This window comes from Triturus cristatus, chromosome 7 (assembly GCF_964204655.1).
Source record: "Triturus cristatus chromosome 7, aTriCri1.1, whole genome shotgun sequence".
NCBI lineage: Eukaryota > Metazoa > Chordata > Amphibia > Caudata > Salamandridae > Triturus > Triturus cristatus.
In genome coordinates this window covers 237,361,626-237,379,887 of record NC_140590.1, presented here as the reverse complement: position 1 = coordinate 237,379,887, position 18,262 = coordinate 237,361,626, and the positions used below count along the sequence as shown (strand labels likewise).

Sequence of the window (18,262 nt, the reverse complement as noted above, 5' to 3'; positions counted from 1 at the left end):
GCCACAGCGGCTACTACTGCTTTGGGACGGGGAGCCCCTTTCAGGACATCTGGATGGCGGCGACGTGGGCTTCGCTGCACACATTTGCCAGGTATTATTGCCTAGACAGCCAAGTCCGGAGAGATGGCTTCTTTGGCCGTTCTGTCCTCCAGGACTTTCTGGTGTAATCTTGGTTCGCAGACCCAACACCGGGGTTGGTATTGCTTGGGTATTTATTCTAAGGTGAGGAATCTAACTAACGTGTTTCTTTCAGATGAACAAGTTACTTACCTTCGGTAACGATGTATCTGTAAGAAACATTAGTTAGTTAGATTCCTCACCGACCCACCCATCCTCCCCGTTCTGCGAACTGACATCTAGGGTTAAGGCTATCCTTTTCAGGGCCCTAGATTTTTTGGCACCAGTGTCGGTCTCTTGCATGGCTCTGTGTTCCTGGCGCGGAAAGCTATGTACAAGAACTGACGTCCGCGCGCGAGGGCGGCGTCTAAGTACTCCGACAACATCATTCCGGCGGACAACGCCAACGACGGACGCGGAGCCGCAGACGACGCCTAGCAACGCGCAAGGGCTATTGCTACAAAAAGGGAAACCTAGCAAACCTTCACACTTTTTAACAGTAGACATCTGGGAGAATGTGTGGTGACTTTCGTGGCTTTCACCTAGTTTTCTTAGCCAGAAGCAAACCTTAAACTTTGATTAAAAACACATTTTTCTCACATTTCTGTGATGGAAAAGTTCTGGGAGCAACAAATTTCCTACCACCTACCATTCCTCCAACTCTCCCAATTAAAATAGTACCTCACTTGTGTGGCTGGGCCCGCAACAGCAACGGATCAAACCATGGTAAATGAGTGTCCCTTTGCGAGGACTCTGATTGACCTTAGTTTGAAATGTTCCTGTCACAGGCACTAGGCCCAGCCACACAAGTGGGGGGGGGAGAGTATATATTTTTAAAAAAATATATTTTTATTAAATTTAGGGCATGATAACCTCTCATAATACAGAACCATGCAGTATCAATGGCTGTCCCAGCCTCCCTCTATATTACACGTGTTAACACCACCAGTTGTACATGTTTTGACAGTATTACAAATCCAACCATTCTCCCCTCCCCTCCCCCAACTTTATTCCAAATCTACTTCTCCTGTGGGTGCAGGTGGCTCACAGACATAGCCTCTGTACTTATTCCAGGCTCCCCAAACGTTTCCCCACTTCCTGGGACAGCCCCTGTTGATGTACACAGCTTTTTCTGCCACCATCGCTGTATCCATATCATTACACCAGTCCCGAAGCCCTGGCGGGCGGCTGGAGCCCCACAGTCGAGCAATATTACGCTTAGCTAACATGAACCCCAAGGACGCCCAGTCCTGCGCCTGAAGATTCAAGTCATTGGGTTCCCATATATTCAGCAAACCTCTTTTTGGCTCCGGTACCAATGACACCCCTGCTGCCTGCGATAGAGTTCTTAACACTGCTACCCAGTACGGCATGATTCTCGGGCACTGCTATATAATGTGAAAAACGTGCCCTCCTCCCCACATTCCCGCAAGCAATATGGATGAGCTGTCATTCCTATTTTATGCAGGGTGAATCTAGTATAATACGTGCGATGAAGTATCTCTAATTGTATTAATCTTAACCTAGAGGGTATCGCAACCTCCCGTTGTGACGAGAGTGCCGTCTGCCAGTCCGTCTCATCGAGATCGCCAAGGTCTGCGGACCATTTGTGTTTTAATATCTGTGTAGGGTCTGGCAGATTGTCCATTAGTTTACGATATGTAAATGAGGTGGCCCTCTGTGGCATAAAATCAGTCAATAGCCTATCCTCCAGGGAAGAGGCTTCCGGCAGCGTGGTGTCTGGTGGTATAGCTGCCTGTAGTGCATGCGGAATCTGCAGGTAACGAAATGTTTCAGTGGGCGCCAGTTCATATTTTTCCAGTAGTCGTTCGAATGGTATCACCCCACCTTTGACCCATAGGTCCCCCACTGTGGACATGCCAATTGCGTCCCAACCCTTACTATATCTAAGTCTCCCCAACTGTCGCGTGTCCCAAAGTGGGGTAAGTTGGGTGTGAACGTCCTGCCACCCCAGTTTTTTTTGTGCCGCATGCAATATATTTACTGTTTGTGCCGTTGGTCCAATTAGGGGTTGGGTTCTCTTACGGTTGTACAGGGCCGCCATGACTCCACCCTCCCCCAGCCCATATCTGTCCGCGCGGAATGCTGGGTCTGCCTGTGGGGCGTGGATCCATTGATTAATTATTTTTAGCTGTGCTGCCCAATAATATAATTGTATGTTTGGAAGTGCTATACCCCCATCGTTCCAGCCTTTAACTCATTTTCCCATCGCGATCCGCGCTGGTTTATTCCCCCACAGTAAATTAGAGACCGCAGCCGCTATGGTTTAAAAATAGCGCGGTGTTACCGGGAACGGAGGACAGTATTTTTATTGGAACAAGTGGGGGAACGCTGAGTTGTAGGAATTTTGTGGATTTCTTCTGCTTCTGGAAGAATACGTCTCAGATGTGCACAGAACAATTGTGATTTTTATGCAAATTGTGAGGTTTGCAGGGCATTGTGGGTAAGAACACTTTGTGGGATCCGTGAAAGGCACACCACCCTGTACTACCCTAGGTGTCTAGTTTTCAGAAATGCCTGGGTTTGATAGTTTCCCGAGGTGTCCGCCGAGCCCAGGCCAAAAAACTGCAGTTACCCCTTTCTGGATGTTGCCACATTGCGTCTTGAACATCACCCTTTTGCAACTGCTTGGACTACTCGCTGATATTTTATCAGGAGACGTGGGAACTCTTGGTGGCAGGACATTTGCAGCTCCCTGCAAATTCCAGAACTTTGAGTCACAAAAATATGAATAAGAGGTGTGTTTTTAGCCTATGTTTCAGGATTGCACCAGCTTCTGGGTAAGAGAACCTTGTGGGATCAACGCAAGACACACCAACCTAGAGCCCCCCTGGTGTCTAGTTTATGAAAATATCTGGGGTTGGTAGATTTTTCCTCGAAACAATGAACACTCTGGCAGAAAAAGACAGAAAAGACACATTTCATTATACCACCATCTACTATTTAAATTCACGCACTTTCTGGTTTGATTTAGCACCAGGGTGAGTGAAAAGTTAAAAATTTGACTTTTGTTAACAAAAGATTTCACGAAAATTAAAACTTGGAAATCAGTGGTAATAAGATAATTATTTAATACTGAATCAGTGTAAAGCTATGACGAGGCACCAACCGCTTTACAGGCCATTTACACACCTTTCATGTCTCACACTCACACACACTACCATTCACACCACCAGCCATGGGCCCAGTACATTACAACGCTCACATCAACAAATAGCGCCATTCAAGGGCCCATTACTATCCTATGCGTACAGGACTGACAAATGCAATCACATCTCCTGGCAGCTGGCGGTGTGTGTCGACTGGCGTTTAGCTGCCAGTGTGTGAGTAGTGACCATGAGCAAGTCACCACACACACATCCCGCCAGCCAAACGCCAGTTCACGCATACCGCCAGCCTGATTCCAGACACATTCCCCGCCAACAGACGCCTGTACAGACACAGCAAGCACACCGCCTGGCAGCTGGTTAAATGTGTTTACTGGCCTTTCGGTGAGGGTGTGTGTGTGCAGTGACTTGCTGCTGGTAACTGCAAAAACACTGGTAGCTAAACACCAGTCCACACACACACCGCCAGCCAAACGCTATTCAGACATCACTATGAAGCTCAATACATGAAGCTTTCATTTCTATAACACTCCCACAATGAACAGATTACACACACAAAGCACCAATAGGGTTAAAACATCCAACTAAAAGGAGCACTTTTTTTCCAAATAGATAGAAACAACCTATTGGTAGAATATGAAATACCAACTATGACTGCATACAACAGGTGTAACTAAGCACTTTAGGCTATTTTTTAAATAATTGCACACCTGTATAGAAATTACCCACGTATAAATGGTGAGCTTTGTGAAAAAGTGCTCTGGCAAGCTTTCACACAATTTTCTCTCTGACTCCAAATTTGGAATGACAACCAAGGGGTTCAGTTGAAGAATCCCTGCCAGTGTACACCCTGAAATTATACTCTAATCGAGTGACGCTTTCCCACGGCTGTGAGAAGTTGGTCTGGTATATGAGGTCTACTAATTAAAGTGGGCACCTTGCACCAGTCCAAACATCCCTTATGGTGATTTAAGAGGTCAAAGACCTTAGAAAGCTATCATAGTGGTTCAGGCTTAGTCTTGAAGAAATGTTAAGCAGCTTGTTTTACCACAATGTAATCTTATTGTATTGGTTAAATGAAAGGAGAACCACACAGTAGTTATAAGAATATATATATTATTAAAACACCTTAAATACCTCACAGTATCTGCTACACGCGGATAAACACAAAGCACACAATACTGTATCACAGAAACAATTGTAAGTAGCACTAATATACAGTGGGCTCCCGGGGGAGACCAAACCATATACTAAAATAGTGGTATAAGAACCTCGACTCGAGTCAAGACCGTGTCTAGAGGATGTAGAATCGCTGGGACCCCAAGGAACCACCCAAGGTGAGATAAGTAGGGACCCCACTGAGATGCAGTGTGAGAACACGACCGCGTGCTATGTACAATTCAATGGGAGAGTCGCGGTTGCAGTTTCAAAGTTTAAGGACCCTTTTCAGTGGATTACGAGGAAACCCTTTGGAACATAGAAGGTTGGAGAGCCACTCCACCCGTGGATAGTGCCAGAGTTACCTATCGAAGGGAAGCCGGGAGCATAGGGCTGAACTGGCGTCGGAAACCGCTGTCGTTCACCAAAGAAATGCCACTGCTGGAAAGAAGAAAAGTGTCCGGTGGAATCCGCAGGTGGATTCTTGATGAAGGAACCTGGAAACAGACGGGACAGAGTCTGGGTCACTCAGAGTGACCAGGTGCTCGGTAGACGAATGCCCACCGATGTTGGGTGCTTCAGGTGCGAAGAAGGAGACCTTGACTCTACAGCTGCAGGGACCAGGAGACGTCGAGGATGACCAGGAGCCGGATATGAGCTGTCCTATGAAGGATGTCAAGTGCTATGGGGTCGGTGTCCGGCAGGAGCACCAACAAGCCTTGGCAACGGCAACCCACAAAGAAGGTCAAAGAAAGTTACGGTTTGGCCCAGCAAGGACCAGGGGACTCACCACAGCAAGGGGAGTCAAGGAAGCCTCTAGCAACCAGGGAAGCTCAAGAAAATCAGGATTGTCCCTCAAATGGACCCACAGGCCGTAGGCACAGGAGTCGCGAGGGGACCTCTAGCAGTTCCACAAAACAACAGCTTGCATGGCACAGAGTGCGAGGAGGCTGAAGTCCTTTGTACGAAATGTGCACAGAGGTTGGGGCTATCAACAGCCCAATGCAAAGTTGGGGAACACCAACAAGCATATGCACTTGCAAATGTACGCGGTGCACAGGGGTTCCGGTTATGCGGTCCCCACAAGGGATACTGGCCTCATACTTGATGAGGACAGCTCGACCTCAAGGAACATAGGAACCCACCTCCTGTGTTGCTGGAGCCATGGAGTCCTCAGGAGCTCAGGGTCAGCAGACTAGTCAGTTGCGTTATGGTGCCTGCAAACGCTGGGGAGTGACTCCTTCACCCCAAGGGAGATACTTCAGTTGTCCTTGATGCACCACAGGTCCTGCATTGAGCCTGTATGGTGCACGGGCACAGACGATGCTTTGGACGGACAGGGATACAAAGTCGGGCCCAGGCGAAGTCCCGAGTATTCAGACGGTCAAAGGAAAGTGGTTTCTTGTTCAGAATCTTGTCCACGTCGAATCTAGGGTCCTGCAGCCAGGTACACCCTTTTGTACCTTTTGGACAGATTCAGGGGACCCTCCCAGGGGAGGGTCAGGACTGGAGGGTGGTTACACCCACGTTCTTTGTCGAGTTTCGCGCCAGAGCAGGAGCCAACGGCTCTCAGAACTGGTTTGACCTGGACTATGCTCAGGGACTGACACCAAATGTGCCCGTCGTGCAGACTTTCATGCGCTTTGTAAGTGCACCCACCCAGCTCTAATACACTAAATCCTGTTTGGGAGGTGGTCACACCTCCCTGTGACAAGATGCCTATTGTGCTGCCTTTCTCTGCTCGAGCTTGGCTCAGCAGCAGGAGGACAGACATTTGTCTCTGGTCGGCAGCAACCATTTTGTGTTGTCTGGGTCGAGAAGGCTGGTACCGGGAAGACCAGGGACCCACAAAGCTTGCTTCAGAAGGGTGGAATCATACCTCCCACACCGGTTACCGATGTGGAGGTATGATTCCAAGGTGTTTGATACCAAACACAACATGTTTTGTTTCAGCCGTTTTCGAGATAGCATTTACCGCAAGGATATAATGCACCTCTACCTATATGTCTGTTTGTGTCAGACAACCTGGGAGAATGGTCTCCGAAGGCTGCAGGGGGGCTCTGCTCATGCAGGGGCACCCTCTCGCATAAAACCCAGCTTCCTGCCTTCAGGATTGTCAAGACCCGCTATAGGGGTGACTTATAGGTTTTAAGTGTAGTGACCTTTAGATATAGTAAACCTATATCTAAAGTTAGTGGTGCATGCACCATCTTACACAGGCTGCAATGGCAGGCCTGTAGTTCCATTTTGCATGGCCTCTCATGGGTGGCATAATACACGCTTCAGCCCATGGAAGGCCTCTGGGGTACCTATGCCCTGGGTACAAGTGTACCATATACTAAGGACTTGTAACAGTACCCCAGTATCCAATCTGGAGTGTACCTAAGTACATGTGAATACATTTTAGGGAGAAAGCAGATAGACTTGGGTCCTGATTAGCAGGACTTCAATCAGACTAGTCAAAAACACTGTAACATCAAGAAAAAAGCAGGGGTAACCATAAGAACCAGATCCTACTTTCTTACAACCGTGTATACAGCTTACATGCTCTCCTGCTGGGAAGGTATTGTATTAATACCAAACACCCCGTGAACAAGACTAGAGACTCATCCACAGATCTATCTTTCAATGGGACATAGATTTCTAAGAAACGATATACTGAATGATCGAGGACTGGCAGAATCTTGAAGAGATGTTCACAATCGGGGTGATCTTGTGGCAATGCTGTAGCATTATCCATAAAATGCAGCATCCACTGCAGAAGCAAATATTGATCTTGACTCATAGTTGCTGGAAATATAGCAGTTGCCATCCTGTAATTAGTAGACCAATATAAAAACAGTCCCCCGGGTAGTTTTGGAGTGGATCTTAAGTGTGGCACTGTTGTCAAGCAAAAACTGTTCTGCATACAAATTAGTCTGCTCAATAATATCATCCAAAACACATCATCAGTAAACTGTTGAAAGAAATTGATAGGCAAAAGTTCTGTGTCCCTTAAACCCCACTAGAGTCAGGCAAAACAAACCGCAGCATGTTATGGGCAACACAGTGTTCAGCACTTCTAATGGGAAGCTTTTCAGCCCATGGCTACAGTCCAGCCTGTTCTTGCTGCACTACTGGCATATCACTGTCCTCCTCTAAAAGAGGCACCTCATCAGCACAAGTTGTCGATTCATAATTAGATGATTCCCCTCAAACAGATAATTCTCTGCCAAAATCTTCAACTTGGTCCTCTGCCACAGAAATAGAGTCCGTCCCAGAGCCATGTTCAGAGGCAGATTCTTAAAGGAAACCCAACAACCTGCTGGGCGGTTAGCTTGTGGCAGCTATAATGCTTACTAATGAAATGCAACAACAAAACAGAAAAGACCAACACTGTGTCAAATTAGAACTCATCAAAGTCAGCTGTATCTAAGAGTAAATGTAACTATTCACATATAATGATCCTGAAAAAAATTATCAATACAATCCACACAATGTTCTTGTTGCTCGAAAAAGATACCTCTCACTTTCACAGACCGGCTGAGGATCAGCTGCACCCACTCTGCACAGACACAGCAAGTGCCAATGATATTGCACTAGAAAGGAAAAACAAAAATTACACCCAAGATAAAACAAGATAGTTCTCCAGTATTGGGGTGTCTTTCATAGATTCACATGCTTGAATATTCCCCGTCGTCGAAGTGGGAGTCCCACGGTATATAACATAGCAATGTAGTAATAACATAAGCCTAATAGGCATTAAAGAAAATAAAACCATAGAGTTTTGTATGGATAGACAACTTGTCACATCTATAACATATTACTATCATTATGTTTTAGTCCAAAAACCAGCCAATCAGGCGTCCGCACCCTCCAGAACCCTCTCCCCAGAGGCTCAGGCCCTTTTCTACCGCGCATCGTGTGAAGGGAGTCTCCCTGAGCTTGCTCAGTTTTTCTTCTCATATCTCCTCAGAAGATTACCTCTATGATGTCTACATCCAAGAAATCCCTCTTCAGACCTTGTGGAAGTTGTGGTAAACTGAGACTTCATTCTGAAGACCCTCACAAGAAATGTATTTATTGCTTATATCCCGAACATCAGGTAAAGGATTGTAAAATTTGTAGAACCTTTTCTCAGAAAACTTTAAAGGACAGAGAAGGGCGTCTCCTTCTGTGGCTACAGAAGTTGAAGACTTCAGAAACTCCTCTTTCAGATGTGGAGAGTATGTCTTCAATCAAAACTGCTCCCTCCTTGAAGAGAACAAGTGATTCTCAGAAGGTTTCTCAAGACCTAAAGTGGTGAAGAAACATCATTTTGATAAGCCCACTACCCAACCTTCAACTTCAAAAGGTGTGATTTCCCCCCCCCGCCCCCCAGGAGTCTATCTGAATCCTTTACGCCCCCGAAATCTGATTCTCAGGCGTCAAAGTCTCCATCTGCGCAGTATTTACCTCAGAAACTGCCTATCTCGTCGACGAGCTCATCAACGCTTCCTCTGTCGACTAGAGCTGCCGTTGTCGCATCTACGCCGCCGGCTATGATCCTGTCGTCGGTGTCTTCACCGTCGATTTTATCTGGCAAGAAGGCCTGAAGCCGATGCAAACTCCTAACTCCATTCCAGCTATCCTTCCTAGGATAGATAAAAAATACAAAGCCCCTCCATAATTTTCCTGCTTGTCTAATTTCGCAAACAAAGCCTGATTCCATCATTACTCAGGCAGCTCAGCGTAGATCCAGAAACCCATCATCTCCTTTGTCTGCACCACCAGATCGAGAAGGTCGACACCTGGATGGTATAGGAAAGACATTTTCCAATATGGCTGCAACTATGGTACGTGCAGTCAATTCTTTAGCGATCCTGGGCCGTTTACAACCGCCAAATGTGGTCAGATATTTCATCTCTATAGACCTTATCCCTGAAGCATCTGGGCCAGAGGCATTAAAAATTCTCCAAGAGGGGGAAAGAATTTCCTCGAAAATTATCGATTGCGCTATTGATGTATCCTCTATTGGCTTCCGTCTTTTGGCTGGTGCAGCAGTCCTCAGGCGTCAGGGCTGGTTACGGGCCACGTCTTTCCGTCAGGAGGTTCAGACAAAAATACTGGACATGCCTTACGACGGTGAATCATTGTTTGGCCAGCATATAGACGATGCCCTTCAAACAATTAAAAAGGACACTGACACTGCTCGTGCTCTTGGGTCTTTGCAATTCAAAAAGCAGCCTTTTCGAGGCTCAAGAGGTTGTGGTTCCTCTTCTTCCTTTCGAGGAAATTCGAATCAGTACAGACAAAGTCAAAACCGCTACTCCTCCCAGAATCGACAGTCATATAGGCAACAGTATACTTTCACCTACGGGCAATACAGAGGAAAATCCTATTATAGAGGAAAGGATTCCTCCAAGAAACAATGACTCTCACCACACACCGCTGCAAAATCCTCCCGCTTTTTCAAATCTTGGAGGTCGAATCTCCCACTTCTACTCCAAATAGTCACAAATTACCACCGATCAATGGGTTCTAGATATTGTGCGCAGGGGACATGCAGTGGAATTCGTAAAGATTCCTCCCAATACTCCACCAAAAGGTCCCCCTCCTGCTCACCTAAAAGAACTCTTGAATCGGCTAAAAATTTTATTAAGACAGGGCGCGATCGAAGTGGTGCCAAAACTATAGAAGGGCAGGGGGTTCTATTTAAGGTTCTTCCTCATACAGAAAAAGTCGGGAGAATGGCGTCCCATTTTGGATCTACGTGCTCTGAACAAATACATCAAGACACAATCTTTTTGCATGTTGTCACTTAAAGAAGTACTCCCTTTTCTCCCATACTGCCGAGACACAGAAAATTTCTCAGATTCAGAAAGGCCGGAAAGGATTTCCAATTCAAGGTTCTGCCTTTCGGCCTTCGTTCCGCTCCCCAAGAGTTTACAAAGGTCCTTGCACCGGTGGCAGCTTACCTTCGTCTACAAGGAGTGCAAATCTTTCCATACTTAGACGACTGCCTACTGAAGGCAAAGTAGTTCGAACTGGCATCCAAACAAACTTTTTTATGCAGGTCCCTCTTCCAATCTCTGGGCCTCACATTAAACATGGGAAAATCTCAGTTTCTCCCAGCTCAAAACAGACTGTTCTTGGGAGCCATTCTAGATACCAGGCAAGGGAAAGCTTTTGTGTCGCACGAAAGACGTCAACGTCTTCGCAATCTAGCGACTTCTATACATCTAAAAGAGTTTGTTTCTGTCCAACAGTTGAAATCTTTCCTAGGGATGTTGTCCTCGTGCATTCCTCTAGTCCCTCACTGCCGCCTGAAAATGAGACCTGTCCAGGAGGAATTGGACAAACAATGGGCTCAAGTCTCAGGAACTTTCAACGACTTGGTCAGAGTCACACATCGACTAAAAAGAGCTCTTTTATGGTGGACTCACGAAGAAAATATCTACTCAGGACGTCCGTTTGTGGCGGACACTCCACTATTCACCCTCACGACCGATGCATCTCTCGAGGGTTGGGGCGCCCACTTACAAGGACTGACTGTGAAAGGCAAGTGGTCCGTTCAACAAAAGACAAGACACATCAACCTTTTAGAGTTACTGGCCATTTTTCTGGCTCTGAAAGCTTTCCGAACCATCATTCAAGAAAGCACGGTGTTGATCCGTGCAGACAACACAACGTGCATGCACTACATCAACAAACAGGGAGGCACAAGGTCCGTCATGTTGTCCCTTCTGGCTCAACAAATTTGGAATTGAGCGATTCAACATCACATCGCCCTCACAGCAGTCCATGTTCCTGGAGCGTCGAACAATCTTGCGGATTCCCCAAGCAGATCGTCCACGACTAATCACGAATGGGAATTACACCAACCCATTCTGGATCACATTTTTCAACTATGGGGTCCCCCAAATCTGGATCTGTTCGCAACAAATCTGAACCGCAAATGCCTGTTCTACGCAAGTTGGCTTCCCCAACCAAGGTCATGCAGGAATGCCTTTTTGATGAACTGGTCAAAAATATATGCTTACGCTTTTCCACCAATACCTCTAGTCCCCAAGGTTCTGCGGAAAATGAGGAAAGAACCCTTTCACATTATTCTTATAGCCCCCCGGTGGCCTCGACAAATCTGGTTCCCGGAACTCCTGCCCCTGTCTCAGTGTGACCCGATCATTCTTCGCCCTCTTCCAAATCTTTTGACCATGGAACACGGTCAAATTTGTCATCCCGATCCTGCATCTCTACGTTTAGCGACTTGGAACCTGAGCACTATGAATTTGTAAATTTGGACATTCCTTTAGATTGCAGAGAAGTCTTGGCTAAGGCTAGAGCACCTTCAACGGTGAAAACATATAAACTCAAATGGAAAAGATTCTGTCTATGGTGCAATGAAGCTCAAGTACATCCTATACATTCCAAGCCAGAACAACTTTTACCTTTCTTTTTGCACCTAGCGAAATCAGGCCTTTCATACTCTACCCTTAAGGTTTTCCTGGCAGCAATCTCACGATTCCGACAAGATGGCTCTAACTCACTTTACTCGTCAAGAGTAATTCAACAAGTTTTCAAGGGTCTTTTTCGAATGTTTCCTCCGATACGTCGGCCACCTACACCTTGGCATCTAAACATTGTATTGGCACAGCTCATGAAACCACCATTTGAGCCAATCCATAAGGTCAGTCTCAAATATGTTACTTGGAAGACTTCACTACTCCTGGCTCTTACTTCCTCCCGCCGGGTTAGTGACTTGCAGGCGTTTACTACTAAACCACCTTTTCTTCAATTTACTAAATACTCTGTCCTGCTCCGCACCAATCCGGCCTTTATCCCCAAGGTGCCATCGGATTTCCAACTCAATGAGCCGGTTGTTTTAAAAACATTTTTTCCAAATCCTCAAACTCCCGCAGAGAAAACGCTTCATTCTTTGGATGTCAAGAGATGTCTCAAATTTTACCTTCAAAGAACAGCTACTATTCGTAAGAATGACCAACTCTTTGTGGCTTACGGACGGATGCGAAAGGGTCATCCGGTCACCAAACAAACTCTAGCAGGCTGGATATCTTCTACTATGGCCTTTTGCCATCAACAAGCGGGAAAACCACTTACATCAAACGTTCTAGCGCATTCCACCAGGAAGGTTTCTTCTTCTACTGCGCTATTTGCTGGGGTGCCTCTTCAATACATCTGCAGAGCTGCAACATGGTCCAGCAGACACACCTTTACGAGACACTACTGTCTGAATGCTACAGACAACACTGACACGGCTGTGGGACAGGCAGTCCTTTGTAATCTTTTTAAATAAGGTGAGCCTCTGATACTTCCCTCCTCCTGTATACAAGGTACATTTATTATTTATTTATGTATATATAATATATTTTATATGCCTATAGTATTTTGCACTGGGTATTGCTTTTGCTTTGATTCTTATATATCTTGTATTATTCTGATATCACTGCTCACTACTCTTATTCAAGCATGTGAATCTATGAAAGACACCCTAATACTGGAGAAGAACAAAAGTTACTTACCTGTAAACTGCGGTTCTCCAGTATTGGTGTCTTTCATAGATTCACATGCGACCCACCCACCTCCCGTCAGAGGCTCCTATCCTGTATTTGGCTTTTATGTCACACTTGTGCTACGAAAATCTGAGGGCCTGAGCCTCTGGGGAGAGGGTTCTAGAGGGTGCGGATGCCTGATTGGCTGGTTTTTGGACTAAAACATAATGACAGTAATATGTTATAGATGTGACAAGTTGTCTAGCCATAAAAACTCTATGGTTTTACTTTCTTTTATGCCTATTAGGCTTATGTTATTACTACATTGCTATGTTATGTACCGTGGGACTCCCACTTCGACGACGGGGAATATTCAAGCATGTGAATCTATGAAAGACACCAATACTGGAGAACCACAGTTTACAGGTAAGTAACTTTTGTTCATCTTGCACAAATCCAAACATGATTTTGAAGAAAGAAAAAAAAATCATAAGCTAGATATGTTAGTTATTACAACCATTAATAAACACTCGAGCAGGGCAATGAAACTCCTCTGAGGTAAATATTACAAAAATATTTCCTTACTAAACACATGCAACTACACAATTGGCAGATCTGCCCATGCTGAAACTGCAAGCATTAGTCGCCACCAAGGAATTCAAAAGCTTTTCACTAGAATAAAAAGTAGATATAAAACAGTTAACATTATGAAGCCCTAGGAAGTCTGCACTTGGGGGCATATCACAAGCATCCAATCTGCCCCCAAGGCAGAGGCAGGAAATTGACACCCTAAAGGTGAGTGACCCTTACCCCAGCCAAATACCAGTTCTCACACACCATCATCCAAACGCCAGCTACACACATTGCGAGCCAGAAGCCAGTGCAACCACAACGCCACCTAAATCCGTAGTTCAAATACAACATCTGCCAAACGCCAGACCACACTCTCCACCATCCAAATGCCAGTAACCACACCGCCAGCCAAACATCAGTACTCTCAAACCGCCAGCCAAAATCCAGTTCACACAAAGAAACTGATTCTCTGGTGTCTAGTAGTTTTCCACCTCCTCCCCCCCACTGTGGGGGCAGATCGGCCTAAGAAATTGCTGATTTACCCCAAAAAGGGTAAGTGGGAGTAAAATAGTCAAAACCTGTAGTAATATATATGGGCAGCAACCTGTGCCCAAGGATCCACTCCCCGACATGTAAATAAATGAATCCCAAGTGTCTAGTGGTTTCCTGCCCCCTTTGGTGTGCATCGGCCAAAAAATATGGCGGAAAACTGCCAAAATATTTTCCCAATAATGGGGAAAGACTTCTGCCTAAGGGCCACTTCTAACATGTAAGTAAATTAATCCATGGAGTCTAGTGGTTTTCTGTCCCCCCCCTATCCCCTTGGGGGCGGACCGGTCCTTAAAATATCACCGGTCTGCCTCCGGGTGCAGAAAACAGTCAGAATATTTGCCCAGGAACTGGGAGTGACCCATGCCCAAGGTGTCGCTCCCCGACATGTAAATAAATGAATTCCTGGTGTCTAGTTGTTTTATGCCCCCCATGGGGTCGGCCTAAAAACATGGCTTGTCTGCCTCCCGGTGGGAAATGGGGCAGAAGATATTTCTCCAATAGTGGGGATAGACCCTTGCCCAAGGGACCGACCCCCGTAACAAAAGAAAAGCCCTTGTGTCTAGTGGGTGCATTCCTGCTGTGCGATCACGGTCCCACAAGCGATCTTGCAGCAGGAATGCACTGCAGAGTGACAGTGGGGGAAAGGTTTCCTTTCTCCCGGTGTCTGTCCTCTTGATCCCTCCCAGGAACGAGGGCTTACCTAAAAGAGGTCCTCCACCCTCAATGTACTTGAAGCAAGTAGCTTCTAGTGCGTCCCCAGTGCCTGTTGATGACATTGGTGTGCTGTGAACGCACTGACGTCATCCGATCGCTGGGAGAGGGGTCAGGTGTAGCAGCAGAAGCGCTCCCGCTGCCATTCCTGTTGGGGGCGTGTGGTGGGGGGCCCACGGAGGAAGCACCAGTGCTTCCCCTTTACGTGGGTGCTAGGATGTGCTGGACAAATCCTCAGCACCTGCGCACCGGTTCTGAGGATGTCTAGCATGTCTTTAGCACCCAAAGGGTTCGATAAAGCCAATTCATCCATCACCTTCAGTGTCTCATTTAATTTTACTAAATAGAATTCATATGCCCAGACCTGCTACTTAAACTCAATATCCCTAGGATTTCAAGGCTGCTTATACTAGGGCTGAAATGGAAAAAAACTTTTAATTGGGTTGCTTATATTGCATTCCGGTGTGGTACCAAAGTTTTTTCTGAGTTGCCTATATGTGGAAGCGCTAGGACTCATTTGTGTATAACTAGTCACCTTTCAGTAATTAAAAAGTCTTACTTAACCAGCTGTCTCATGCAAGTCCAAGATCAGAGGATCCATGCCAGTTTCTGTGTAAATTGCTGCCGTTGCAAATGAGTTCCATTTAGATTCATTCTGTGTAAATGTATTTTATGTGGAAGCCTGAAAATGATGCGTGGATCTGACCTTCCTGCAGTTGTGTGGGCCACTCATAAGCTCATCAAAGGAATTCCACTAGTGGGGCTATTGTTCATTTCAAAGTGTTGGCTTAAGCCCTTCTTTCAATCACTTATTGTTTCAATAATGATAAATGTAGAGATATACCAGAAAATATTTCAACCATCGTTTTTCAAACACTTGCTTTTTAATGTGAAAGTCACAGGCTCTCCTTGAACATTTTACTGAAAGTACCAAAGACCTCTTTAAAACAGTGAAGAACATTGAGATAACTTTGGCGCTTCAGAGCTAATGAGACTTTCAGTCACTAAACCTATTAACAGCTTAACTTCTTTTCTACCCAGCAGAGTTGGAATCGCGTAACAGTCCTGTGGAGAGGGTACGTGGAGAATATACCGAGAAAATGGAACACCAAAAAACTATTTTGGATCAAGCAACAGACATATTTCTCCAGTGTTCTGAACAAACAGTAATATTCACAAAACAAAATATGCCTCAGAAAAAGAAGAGGAGCGTTAAAGGACATAAACCACCTACTGTGGTAGACAACAAAGCAGTATACTCGAGTAACCAGAAAATGCAGCCAGAAGGAAAGACGTGTTTGTGTTCACATTGTGGAAATGTTTACAGTGCAAACTCAAGTGAGCTTGATCGCATGAAAACCCGCTCAGGGGAAAAAATGTATACATGTAATGAATGTGAGAAAAAATTGTCATCTATTTCCTCGCCTGAGCAAATCTTGCAAAACGAAACTAAAAAGGGCAACAACGTCTTTGTATGCGGTGAATGTGGGAAGGGCTTTAATCGGCGATTACACCTGTCAATTCATCACCGAAAACACACTGGAGAGAAACCATTCACCTGTGTTGAATGTGGAAAAACGTTCAACCAAGCGTCTAATTTGGTCAGACATCAGCAGGTACACTCCGATGCTAAGCCTCATGTGTGCAATCAGTGTGGGAAGAGTTTTAAGCGGCCATCCCAACTGACAAGACACCAGCTGAGACACACAGACCGTGAGAAAAAATATGCTTGTGGTATATGTGGTCAAAGATTTACCCAATCATTCAACATGATAGCACATCAGCGAAGACGGATATGCTGTCCAATTGAATATGAACATTTGACACTTAGTTAGCACAGCTAAAGCCACTCAAAAGTGATATTTGATAACAGATACATTTGGAATCCTGTTTTTTCATAAAGACTATAAAACTAATTTCAGCATGTGCATAGAAGTATATATTACATCAACCGATGACTTATTAAGCAGATGAATGGGCATTAAAAGGTAATAAATTTAATCTCGACATCTGACCTAATGTCTCTTCTGGCTAACCTTACTCCGGAGAGGTTTTTCCTTTCCACAATTGTTTTCTTATTTGCGGTTCTGTCAACTTTTTAGAAATAAGTTAGAAACCTGGCTATTTTCATCTGCCTGAAATTATGATTTTAATTCCGCCAATACTTAGAATTGGTACACTCCTAGGAGTAGCTTTGCGCTCTACAAAAACCTTTGATTGATTCATGTGATAGATATCTCAGGACTATTAAGTGGCAGGAGATTAATCAGAAGATTAGAAATGTAATGTGATCACCATTGGTATAGCACATTTCTTTAAGTGGTTGCTGTCCACTACATTTAGATACAATTCTGGGCCTTCTTGCTGACTGGAAACATGATTGTAATGCGTTAACCTTTAAAGTTGCCACAGCTTTTTTGTTTTTTTTTAACAAACTGTAAAGAAGAAATTCCAGATCTTCATGGCAGGCAAAGAGTATCTTTTCATTCATCTTGTTCTTCATATGTAAGTACAGTGTTGAATTATTGGAAGCCTTCCCAGATGGCCTGTAGCGACCAAATGCCTTTTTTCCCCTCAGTGGTTTTACAGCGTCCAGACTCTGGAATGTTCTCAAAAAGATCTAGTTTTTTTCCCCTCCAGTTCTAGTTTAAGTACTTTGTTGCCATAGAGCCTTGGTTTGAAACCGCTTTTTCAGCATGGTGTGTTTTGTTACTTCAGTGACTGCATTTATTTGATTTAGCTTCTGAGCCTGGTTTATGAACTATTTTTTTTCTTTACACTGTGGCCGATTGGTCATTTGAAGACAAGTTTCACAAAGAAAATTGATAGTTTTGCTTTCACCAACAGGTTTTCCATTAAGCCCTCTCTTGTAGAATTCTTACCAGAATCAAATTCCAGGTAACCATTTGCTGATGGTATTTACTGCCATTTAGGGTTTTGGACATCTACAGAAGTGGAGAAAAGTATAGAAAATTGTAATTGATCCCTGTTGGGTCTTGGACTGATAATTGGTGTTTAATGGCTGTATTGTATTTTGTTGTTATTTTTTAATCCATAACATTTTCCTGTATTTTTTTTCTCTTTCAGCATATTAATTCCAGTGGCTTAAAACACATATGGTGTAACTGGGTGCAGTAGAACATTTGCAACTGGTTTCCATTGAGGAGGATTTCAAGGCATCTACAGTTTTTATGCCTGTGTTATGCTGTTCCTCCTTGAAGAGCAGATTGTTAGTTGATTTGACCAGCCTTTGTGTGTTGGACAAAGATAAAAATATTTTCTTCTGGTGTACTCTTTCCTCACCCATTATTTATTGCAGACATTCATTTTGTATGTCACATCGAACCCTACCACCAGCCCCGTACTTATAGCAGAGGCTGCCTCCAGCTCAGGGTTCACACAGATCGTGAGTGGCTACATTGGGGATGGCCACAAGTAGATGTCAACACGAGTAGCCAGTTCAATTGTTGCAGCACATGTGGGGAAAATGTCTGAAGTTTTATGTGAAATTGAGGCTAAACCCATGCAAGTTGGTCAGACCGGGCCAATCCTACT

At 45.0% G+C, this 18,262-nt stretch overlaps 1 protein-coding gene across 7 annotated transcripts in view; it reads left to right on the top strand.

Annotated features, from left to right (window-relative positions):
* LOC146809297 (uncharacterized) overlaps nt 1-17,996 on the top strand; it is a 245,255-nt gene extending 227,259 nt beyond the window's left edge. For 3 of the 7 annotated variants that reach the window (XR_014966391.1, XR_014966390.1, XR_014966392.1), the window contains 2 exons: nt 15,752-16,695; nt 17,795-17,996. Coding sequence is in view for 4 of the 7 variants with exons in the window: in XM_085616105.1 (XP_085472231.1) it covers nt 15,749-16,542 (794 nt within the window). In the remaining 3 variants the exon portion in view is untranslated. Of the gene's footprint in view, nt 1-15,748; nt 16,722-17,794 lie in introns of those variants that run through there. The other 4 variants (XM_085616107.1, XM_085616108.1, XM_085616105.1 and 1 more) reach the window with 2 other exon arrangements.
* Nucleotides 17,997-18,262: the final 266 nt, after the last annotated feature.